Raw genomic sequence first — 11,690 nt, 5'->3', positions numbered from 1 at the left:
ATCATATTTATTTGCTGAAAATGTATATACTTTGCTGAAATATGAAAAATGTTGTTCGATTTGTTGAAATTAGTTGTTATTATTGCTGGAAATCACATTTTAGTTGAAATTTGATGTATATATTTTTGTTGGAAATCACATTTTAGTTTAAATTAGTTGTTATCGTAGCTGAAAATTACATTTTCAATTGAAATTAGATGTATATAGCCGTTGGAAATTATGTTTTAAGTGAAATTAGGCTTTATTGTTGTTGGAATAGTATTTCATATATGATGTTTTAATGCTTGTAATTCATATATTTTGTAGTTCATTGGTATTAATTAGTGACTCATGGATGCAGGAAAGCTATTTGATAAAGGCTCACATTCTATAACCACAAATGACTAATGGATTCAGGTTACTATTTGATGAAATGTTTTTGTAACATGTATAGAGAACCCTATAAGTTATAAACATTTGTATAATAAGTGAAATTAGAACACTAGCTAGTGTGAGGAATGATTCATGAATTGCAACTTTGTTTCCATGTGACGTCAAAAAGATTTGAGGTTTGATTTATATTTCATTGTTGTATAATTTGAAAATAATAGATTTTAGAGGTTAGATTTATGTTTCAGTGTTGTAATATTGTATGATTTGAAAATAATTGATTTTAGAGGTTAGATTTATGTTTTAATGTTGTATAATTTTAAATTTTTTTTTGGTTGTAGGATTTATATATGATTTATGTTATAGCGTTATAAAAAAAATTATTAAAAATTTTTGTGTTGAAAAAGTCTTTTAAGTATAAAAAATAATTTTATTAAAATTTTAGTTTATTTCACTAGACTGCAGACGTTAAAAAACAAACAATCTTCTTCTTGCAGACTACAAACGTTTAGTCCACCTCTTCTACTGCATATGTTTGCAGATATGGTCCGCAAACTGCAGATGTTTTGTCTCTCAAAAACCAAACAACACCCAAGTGAAGTATCCAATGCAAACCAGCAACCGAAAAGAATTTTAAATGTACAATATTTGATTGAATTAAAAAAAAAATACAATGATGTGTCCATCTAAAATATTAAAAGAGTGTTCATTTAATAAATTCCCTAGACATCATTTACTCCTCTAGTGTCCACCCTTAATATACATACTTTATCTTGGCTCAATTTGAAAATATGACCGTTAATATATGTTACTGTTGTAGTGTGACCGTTGGATTTTAAAGCTCAATTTGAAAATATGATTGTTAATATATGTTACCGTTATAGTGTGACCGTTGGATTTTAAATATCATTACAATTTAGCCGTTATCGCATTGCTACTTAAATCCGCATGTGCAAATGAAACACCGAAAAACATATCTTTCCCCAATGACAAAAACGAAAAACATAGCACCAAGCGCTGAGAAAATTTGTGTTCTCGCTCCAACATGGACAATACTAATTGAAGTTGAAGCTACAAGTTTTTTCTACCATGTTAAGTGTTCATTGCATTTCAAGTGTAAGTTTTGTTTTATCTACATTGTGTAAGCTATGCTTCATCACAAAGTAAGATTTATCATATATCTAAGAGTAAATTACTTAAAAATTATATTCTTCATTATTAATACACTATCATATAGTATTGATTATGGTATGTAGACTTCAAGTTTAATGTATATGCTTAAACTTCATATGGTGAATAACTTGATGTTTATTATAACTTTTTTCAAGAAAACAATAAATCTCAGTGCTAGTCACCGGTCTAGCTAGACATGTTGGATAGCCCAATGTTGAAGCTAAATGCATATGCCTGAACATAGACTATTTTGGTAAGGATCGATGCTTAAATATTTATAGTGAGATTAGTATGATATTTTTTTCTTTTGAGTAATTGATATTTCGTTGCAGCCTTCTTTACATATTATATAAGATTTTCATCAACTTTGACAAATCAAAACTAATTACATTTCTTTTGAGTGATGGATTAATTGAACTTAATGAAAAAAGAAAACAGTATAATGAACACCAATAAATTCTAGAAAACAACGACTAAGGTATATATATACTATTATTATACTGTATTCGACTAAAATCCGTTTCCTTTAAAAGACCATGACTCTTTTTGAGCTTTCTTGATGCACACTTGCAGGCCGAATCCCGTTATACGAGATGGGATGGTTAAATAGTTGTTATCAGGAGTATGTTCCTTCCACTTTGTGGAGACTTCGGGTACACACTCCATCGATAAACATGCGTCCATGGATTTCACAGTCAGCCGATACACAAAACCATTCTTAAATGTGTCTGGTCCTACGCAGTCGACATTGAAGACTCTTCCATGTCCTACAACATCATGGTTGACGATGAAGATAACCTTTTCATTCCGTTCCTGAAGAATGACGTGCTTCTGGGTTGTTTCAACACGAAGATTGAAGACGGCATTGTAGACGAATTGAATAGCAGAGTGATGGCGACTGAAATGGTTGTACAGGAGCTTGCAAGAAGCGGCCAAGCCGCAGGAGGAATCAGGACAGAAACATAATGTATGCGGACATATGTTTTCATGCTTGGCTCTCTTGTGGTTCATCAATATCTCTTGGCATCCAAACTTCTTGTTCTTGCACTCTACTCGCAGTGATGCTATCAGCTTTTCCATTCCTCGACAATGCTTAAAGCCCTTTGGAACGCTGCATGAAGGACACTTGTTCTCTGAACGGATTAGGCAAGTATAGCATGATGTATGCCCATCATCACACTACAACAGAAACCAAATTAAATGATATATGCAATGAACAATGTTTCTTCTGATCTTGTTGAATTAGCAGCGCAAGGTTTAGCTAGATTAGATGTTGGAATTACCAGGAAGATCGGCGTACACAACGGATAATGACAGATACTGCAATTTAGCAAGTCTGGATCGGTGGCCACAATCGGAATTGCTTCACCTGCAACCTCCGGTACACCATCTGCCCCTTTGTCTTCCGCCTCAAGTCGTTGAGGATCGGAATTTGAATCGGAATCGGAATCCACCACTTCCAAGGGAACCATATCCACCTCTTGGTTCATCGCAGTAGATCGAGTGGTTCGCCGGTTCCTTCGTGCATGCTGAATCGGCCTTTGAGGCTGCGGCTGCGACGATGACTCGATGAACCGCGGCCGCTTATTAACGACCCCATATGCCCTTGTTATCTCCGCCTCCCATTGGCTGTCAACGATTCGCACCGTTGAAGAAGAAGCATGGCGGCTACTGTTGAGGTTTTGGATTCTGTCGGCCATTGATCTGGATTCTTTCTTTTTGAAATACTAAGATTCAGACACAGAAACACAGTACAGTCGCTGTCGAGAGCAGTGTTTGTTTTTACCAATAAGAATAAAAGATTATTTATACTCAGATTTCTAGGGTTCTGTGTTGGATCCTTTCATCATGTTCGATACTCACTGAGATTCGGGATTTGTTACTATAAATTTCAGGATCCAAATACATAGGCCCAAATTAAATATAACACCAACAGACTATGAATAATGTTTATATGTAGATATCGGATATTTGTAAATTTGTAATTTATTGGATTCTAAAAGAAAGTTAAAAGTTAAAAAGATTGAGTATTATACTACTATAGTCAACCATATGCATTATGCTTGCAGTTTATATACTTCAACTAATTAATGTTTTGATTAGTAGATAATTTGTGTTGGATAACCGATGAATATAAAACAATAATTTGTAGGAATACATAGGTGAGATAATTTGAAAGAAAACTTCATTTAGAAAGCAGATTGAAGTTTTCTTGTAGTGAAGGTATAAACAACGAGTCAATGATAGTGATAGAACAAACATACTCCCTTTTAATTAGAAATTATCATCATCACGTTAGAGTGAGACCACGAAAGTGTCTTTGTTTTTGTAATGAAGTTTTATGTTGGATTTGGATATATATCTATTTTTATCGGTCATGTTTAGAATTTTCAAAAATAATCATAACGTTCATATTTGTTAACGGTCATAAATTTTATGACGACAAAAATTATGTAAAATCACTTTAGGCTGAAGGGTGTAGTGCCATCGAAACCGTACTTCCTCCCCCGCCACGTAAACGCCATGTCATTTTTTACCACTCAAGTGTGGTTTCTTGTCACACCAAGGGAGTGGTGCCACACATTCTTTATTTTTTTTTTAACTATTTTAATTTAATAAAACTTTTTTTTTAAAACTATTTTACTTTAATAAAACTTCTATTTTAATAAAAAAACATAATTTATCATTACTTGAAAACTAAAAAAAAAAAAAAAAAAAAAAAAAAAAAAAAAAAAAAAAAAAAAAAACATTACAATACATTACCAAAAAAAAAAAAAAGAATACAAAAACCACACACATGACATTTAAATAATCCTGGAAACTTAAAAAAAAACAAATAAAATAACTAAAGCAAACTACATAAAGTCCTTCTCCGAGAACTCGTCTTCGGGGTCATCCGGTTGATCCAAATTAAGGTTAATGTTTTGAACCCCGTAAATGTGTTCCTCCAAGTCATTGCGAAGATTGTGAAATGTTTCAGTACAACATATCTCTGCTCTGTTGTTTATATACTCTTCCCCACCAATTTCTATTGGCTGTGTCTTTGGTATGGTTTCTTCCTCGTCAAACGCACATATCGCTCTTCCTTCGTCTTCAATAATCATGTTATGCAATATAAGACATGTGTACATGATTTCTTGAAGTTTTTCCTCGCCTAAATAAGCTGCTGGTTTTTTCAATATGAACCACCGTTTCTTCAGAGCTCCAAAAGCACGTTCAACATCCTTCCTAGCTCTTTCTTGAGCTCTCTTGAATTTCTTTCATCTAGAACCATGTGGAGCTGTAAATGATTTAACAAACGCAACATACTCAAGATAGATTCCATCGACCAGATAATAACTATACTTATATGGCGTTCCACGCACTTGAAAAGAAGAATCTGGTGCGGATCCATCGTATATGTTGTTAAATATTGGTGAACGATTAAGAATGTTGATGTCGTTAATCGAACCAGGAGAACCAAAAAAAGCATGCCAAATCCTCATATCTTGTGATGCAACTGCTTCAAGTATGACTGTTGGGTGACCATGATTACCTCGGGTAAATTGCACATGATATGCTGTAGGGCAATTTTCCCATGCACAATTGAGACAATCTAAGCTTCCTAGCATTCCAGGAAACCCATGTACACTAGCATGATGAGCTTGCAATTACAAGATGGCATTACGTGTAGGCTTACGTAAATATTTTGGACCACAAAACTGAATCATAGTTTTGCAGAAAAAATGGAGACTATCTCGTGCGATCCTAGCAGACATCCTAAAACTTTCGTCTAACGCATCAGGCGGAATGTCATATGCTAATTGACGAAGTGCGGCCGTATATTTTTGTACGGGAGTGAAACCGAGTGTACCTCTAGCATCGTAGCGTTGTTGGAAAAAAACTGCACTCCCTCGTTACATCTTCAACTATACGTACGAATAAACCTTTGAGCATTCTGAAGCGCCTACGAAAATACTACCCTTGGTAAGTGACATTCTCTGCAAAATAGTCTTGCACCAAACGTTGGTTGGCTTATTCACGATTTCTGCAAATATATCTTCGTGTTTATCGTTGAGAACTTGCAGCTACGTTGTTACATACAACATTGTATGTTTGTTCCGCCATTTGAACACACGCAATAGCGGTATCAAAAATAGTGAAATTCTTCAGAATATGACATTTTTGAGGGAGTGGTGATTTTTTTTTTTGAGAGAGAAGAGATTGTGTTGTGAAAAAAAGTGAACTTGATATGTATATATAGGAAAGAAAAAGCAAACGCAAAAGGAAAATAAATAAATACTCAACAACCAACAATCGGCAATCCTTCCCAATTCTCATCAACCAATCACAGAACGCAGCCTTGAAGGATTGCACTGCGGCCAAAACCGCACAAGACCGCGGTCTGGGGGCGGTGTGCGTGGTCCAGCTGGCGCGAACCACGGCCCAAAACCACAGCCACACTGTGCAACCTTATATTATAATTTTGCAGTGGAAAAACTTTTTTAATTTTGTAAAATCAGTTTATTTAAATTTTATTTTATTATAACAACTTGCATATGTTAAAAAAACAGGCTTTTATAATAGACTGTAACCATTTGGTCCGCCTCTTATTACAAGTTGTAATCATTTGGTCCACCCAACATAATCTAATTATTATCAATCAACATCAGTATACATCGTCAATGCGGCATTTGTGCTATAAGGATCAAAAGAAGGCAGATGAAAAAAATACAAGGACCAATGTGTCCAACTCAAAAATAAAGTAAGAGAGAAGATGAATTTAGGATTAAATAGAAAGAAACATATGTTACGTGCGAACATCTAAGTCATCTATTCATAATAAATAGGAATGTCAAAAAGTCCCGTGGGACCCCGTTCCCGTGGGGGCCCCGTCCCGTTTGGGGTTATTTTTTTTTGTTTTTTTTTTAAAAATCAGGGGCGGGGACGGGGGTGGGGACAAGGTTAACCCCCGTTTTAATTTCGGGGGCGGGGGCGGGGGTAGGCAATCCCGTCCCGAAATCCCCATGGGGACCCCGTTAGTAAACTACACATATATTTACATATATTAATTATATAAATATAATAAACTATAACATGATTTTAAGCTTCCAAAATTTATCAAAAAACATGTTTTTAAGCTGTTAGTATAATTTTTTAAAATGCCATAACTTTTTTATTAACATATAAAATTTTGCTATAAATAATTATTTATTACCTAAAAAATAGTTTATTTTAGCCTAAATAACAACTTCTTTTAGCCCAAAAAAAATAGCCCAAAATCAATCGGGGGCGAGGGCGGGGGTAATAAAGGGGATTCAGGGGCGGGGGCGGGGGTAGGAACATTGAACATTCCGGGGGCGGGGGCGGGGTCGGGGAGATGGGGAAATTTCGGGGGCGGGGGCGGAAGATGCACTCCCCGCCCCGTTTGCCCCCGTTGACATCCCTAATAATAAATTGACATCAATACGAAATGTTAATGCCACGCTAGTGCTATAAGGAGAAAAAGACGGCATACGGAAAAATCTAACCATTATAAACAAGAAAAAAAAATAACCAATCATTTTTCTATTTTTAAAAAATAATCATTTTCTCCGATGCCATTATTCCAGAGTACTGTCACTTTGGAGATTTTTATTTTATTTTAGTTCTTTTATTTAATATTCAAAAAATATTGTTTTTTTCGAATACTACATTTCATAATGTTTAATTTCTCCGTTTTTCAATGAAATATCTAATTTTGACATTAATATTGTATATAGTTCATATTACTATTTTTGTTTAATTTTTTTATTAAATTAAGCAAATAATGATTTTTTTTATTCCATAATTGTTCTTAAATTTCGGAGTGTTTTTTTTTTTTTTTTTCGAAAGCTGACATTTTAGTATGGCATTTGGAATGCCATTCCAAAATTAGTAAAAAAATATTTTTTCTTGGTCCGAAATGCCTATTCTGGACAAAGTGGTTATTTTTGTTATTTTTTGGTTATTATCTTCGGATACATATTAAAAAGTCTGTAGATTTCTTAATAATAATAATAATAATAATAATAATAATAATAATAATAAATGTTCACCCATTCAAACTACATATTATACTATCTAAAAAATTGATAATTATAGGAAAAAGGGATCTAGGTAAATAGGTAAATAGGTAATCGACATTGAAATCACTAGACACTATACTTTTAACAAACATTTAATGACATACACTCCTTTTATGACATACAAACGTGTGTTTTCTAAAAAAATGTTGTATTTTATAAAAAAGATTTATGACATTTATATTTGTATGTCAAAAACGTAGTGTCACAATAAGTAAATAAACACGGAGTATGTCGTCAAATGTGCGTGTCATTTTTCTTAGTAGTCATCTTATAATTTCCTAGCAAATAAACCACGCGTCCATTTTTTTCTCACAAAATCGACCAACTTGGGATTTTGACCTTAGACTTCACAAAATCATTCACATGAAGCTTCACTCTTGCAACCATGGGCGGAGATAGCAGGGGGCTGTCCGATGCTCTGCCCCCCTCAATCTCCTTTAAAAGTCCAAACTATAGTATACCAGTGTATGTATAATTTAAAGTCCACATAAGTTTTGTGTGATAAAAATCCCCAACCAATCTTTATTAAAATTTCAGTTAATATATAGAAAAGTAATAGGGTTACGACTATGAGTAAACTTGGGGCCCACAATTAAAATCTCATAGACTTCAGCACTTCACCCATATTTTAGTTATCGATTTACCTCCATTTACTTTAATTTGTTTAAGTTCATTAGTTTCATTACGAGTTCTTTTAACTGTCGATTAACCAATATAGTATATAACTCTTCTATATGTAAGATTTCTTTTACACTATCGTCCAAGACCTTTTTCGGACACAATATAAGCCCCCGTTCTCTTTAAATCCTAGCTCCGCCCTTGCTTGGAACATCAGTGATTGCGATTCCTCGGGCTCACCGTGCCGGTGAATGCGACTCATCACGCTCACCATGCTAACGATTGGGTTTCTACGTTCCCGCTCCAACCCACCCCCCCTGCTATACACCATCTACTACGACTCCTCATATTTACATGCCCTATGTCCACGGGTGGAACACAAACATTCTGACCAAAGTGGGCTTAACCACAACTTCAAATCATTGTTAACTACTTCATGATTGTTATTAATTTCTACTATTAAAGATTCATGTAATCAAACGCATTTTAATGGTAGTCGAGTAATTATGTTTGTGATCGATTTATGTTGATAAATATAAGTCTTATAACAATAAAAAGTATTAGTTGTTCAAGATATTATTACCCATAACTAATAAATAAGTGAAAGGCGTAACTATGAACATAAATATGCATTGTTTTCCATCTTATATTTGAACATAAATATGCATTATCATAATTAATCATTCTCTTGTATGTGTGTGTATGCCCCAACGAGGCAGTGAGGCAATGTCTAAATTTACAGGATACGTATTATCATCTTGTGGGGGGTTTTTTCAACCTCTCAAAAATGCTTTCGTAATTCATATATTCTGTCATTATAGTTAACTAAAGTCTTATTGACTTTTATCTCTTTCGAATTTAAATATTCCATTTATGAAATTAAAGTAGTGTTCATAAAACAATGCGTCATTCGATCTAGATATTTGTACAAAAAAAGTACATTGCCTTAGAAGAAAAAATACCTTACCTTAGAAGCGTGTAATGTCATTGCAATTTCATACAAATCCTCCGTGGAAGAATCAAGTCTCGTTCTTAAACCCTAACGCCTCGTTTCCGAGTTTAACAAAAGAAAAGAAGAGAAGAGAAAAGAAAGTCGCAAGAGAAAAGAAGAGAAAGGAAAGGAAAAAAAAATTTCTTTCGTGTTCCCGAGTTGTAGAGAAGTGGAAGAAAATGAATCATTTTGTTCATTCTTTCTAAATCCTCCCAAATCGGAAGGAAAGTTAGAAGGGAAAGTGATCCTCCCATTTCCCTCTATTTCGTTCCACATCCCCTCTTTAATGAAACTCGGGAGCACCAATCTCTTTTATTTTCTTCTCATTTCCACTAATTTCCTTTTCTTTCTCTTGTTAAGTTGAACTCGGGAACAGGTTGTAAAGGTTTGACAGAACAAAAGAGAGGTTTCAAAAGAATTTGATTCCATAACAATGGGACTGGACGTTGGTCTAGATGCGTTAAAGGAGACGATGTGTATCAGAAAAAATCGTAAAGCCGTTGAAGCAAAATTCGTCAAGAAGGCCGGCGACGCATATATACGCTTCTCTCGCTCTGTCAATTGTTTATGAATCGATCGATGATATATGAAGTTAAGGAAGGACATTGATTGAATTTATCTGTAATTTGATTTCGTCCCTAATTGAATTTATCCCTCGCATAGTGCCCCTCTTTTCCACACTTGCGGCATGCACCACCGGACCTACAAACTCCGGTGTGACCCTTCCCACACTTCCCACAAGTGTGGCTGCTCTGATCTCCTACTCTAGAATCAATGGTCTTGGACCGTTTCGACACCGGCTGCGACTGCACCGGAGCCTGCCTCAGCTCTCGCAACTGCAACTCAATGTCCAACTCCCGCCGCCTGGCGGCCTCTTGCTACTCCAACAAGGTCTCGCACCTCTGCTTAGACATAAACTGTCTGATATCTCTCTTTAGCATACTCAGATATCGGGACATCTGAGCCTGCTCCGAAGCGAATTCAGGGCAAAAAATCGCCCTCTCAGTGAACATCCTGGTGATCTCAGTCACTGACTCCGAATCCTGCTTCAGCTCAAGGAATTCCTGAGCCAATCTCTCCCTCTCAACCCGCGGAACATAATGAGTGTTGAACATCTCTTTGAACTGATCCCATGAAACCGCAGCCCTCTGCGCATCCGAATATTACCCCGTGGTCAATCTCCACCAATCCTTCGCCCCGAGCCTCAACAGGTTCAAAGCACACCTCACCTTCTGATCAGCAGGGCATGAACACGTGAAGAAACACCCCTCCACATCCGACAACCATCTTATAGCAACGATCGGGTCCTGAACTCCATCAAAAGTAGGAGGCTTCGTATTATCGAAGTCCCGATACTGAAAACCCCGACCGGCTCCTCCCCCTGCCGCTACTACAGTCGTTGTAGCTGCTACGGCAGCCGTCTCTATGAGAGCTGCATAGCGTTTATCAAAATACTCAACCATGGCGGTCTTGATCGACCCAAACAGTTCCGGCAACTCAGCCCGGAACAACGCAACAACCTCATCATGCAAGATCTCGCGAATCCTCGCATCCAACTCGCACGTGCTCATTTGACCAATAACCTCGGGCGGTACAGACCTGCCTGGAACTCCCTCTCCTACTTCCGATCCTGACCCGGATCCACTCCCAGCATGCCTCGGAATCTCCATACTGAAAAACTCCAGAAAATCTCAGACACTTCCCACTAACCCGGGAACCAACTCTCAACCCAACCCTAGAGGTCATGGTTTCCCTGATACACGTATGGGTCCTGTGCTTTCAGTAGTACGGGCCCATACTACCTTCCACACCTACCCATATTTGTATGAAGTACTACCACAACACCCTAGTGTAAAACATACAAAACAAGCGCTCAACCCTCACTACTAGAGGAGCACTGGAAATCTCCCACAAGGACACCCTAGGCTAACATGCATCATAAATCAGGCAACATTATCATGAAATCCTGAAGATCCCTAGCCTAGCACTAGCATGCTGTTCTATCAAAGCTCAAAAACAAATATCATGTATGGTATTTTGGGGTTACTTACTGGCTCCGACTGATCGTACCTCCACGTCCTCCTTTACTCATTTTGAAAATCGTTTTAAATTCTCTTTTAAAAACTCTCACTGATTTGAGACTGGATTCACACGAGTGTTCCTCCAATTCACTCAAACCAAGGCTCTGATACCAACTTGTAACGACCATAAAATTCCAACCAATTTAAACTTTTCAAAAACAACCCTATTTCATTAAATTATTACAAAAAGGTTTTCAATACAATTTATTTAGAGTATTCCCAGAATCACATCACATATAAACATGAGGAGCGGTACGATCATGCCTTCGCCTTGCCACGGTCTCCTAAGAACCTGAAAAACTTTAAACCACAACTGTAAGCCTGAAAGCTTAGTGAGATATCCCCAAAATACCAACCACATATACCATACAC

The 11,690-nt window shown here is 36.3% G+C and overlaps 2 protein-coding genes across 2 annotated transcripts; both read right to left on the bottom strand.

The window, feature by feature from the left end:
• Positions 1 to 2,047: 2,047 nt before the first annotated feature.
• On the bottom strand, positions 2,048 to 3,104 carry LOC128132079 (E3 ubiquitin-protein ligase SINA-like 10). The gene is made up of 2 exons (XM_052768122.1): positions 2,826 to 3,104; positions 2,048 to 2,721 (listed from the first exon to the last, which is right to left on the bottom strand). The coding sequence occupies exons 1-2, from the start codon at positions 3,030 to 3,032 to the stop codon at positions 2,053 to 2,055; spliced, it is 876 nt and encodes a 291-aa protein (XP_052624082.1). The 5' UTR covers positions 3,033 to 3,104; the 3' UTR covers positions 2,048 to 2,052.
• Positions 3,105 to 4,397: 1,293 nt separating this feature from the next.
• Positions 4,398 to 5,153, bottom strand: LOC128132427 (uncharacterized). Its single transcript, XM_052768987.1, has 2 exons — positions 4,908 to 5,153; positions 4,398 to 4,799 (listed from the first exon to the last, which is right to left on the bottom strand). The coding sequence occupies exons 1-2, from the start codon at positions 5,151 to 5,153 to the stop codon at positions 4,398 to 4,400; spliced, it is 648 nt and encodes a 215-aa protein (XP_052624947.1).
• Between the last annotated feature and the right edge of the window lie 6,537 nt (positions 5,154 to 11,690).

The sequence above is a fragment of the Lactuca sativa genome, chromosome 2, assembly GCF_002870075.4.
Source record: "Lactuca sativa cultivar Salinas chromosome 2, Lsat_Salinas_v11, whole genome shotgun sequence".
NCBI classification, from domain to species: Eukaryota; Viridiplantae; Streptophyta; class Magnoliopsida; order Asterales; family Asteraceae; genus Lactuca; species Lactuca sativa.
This window is presented reverse-complemented; position numbering and strand designations above follow the sequence as displayed.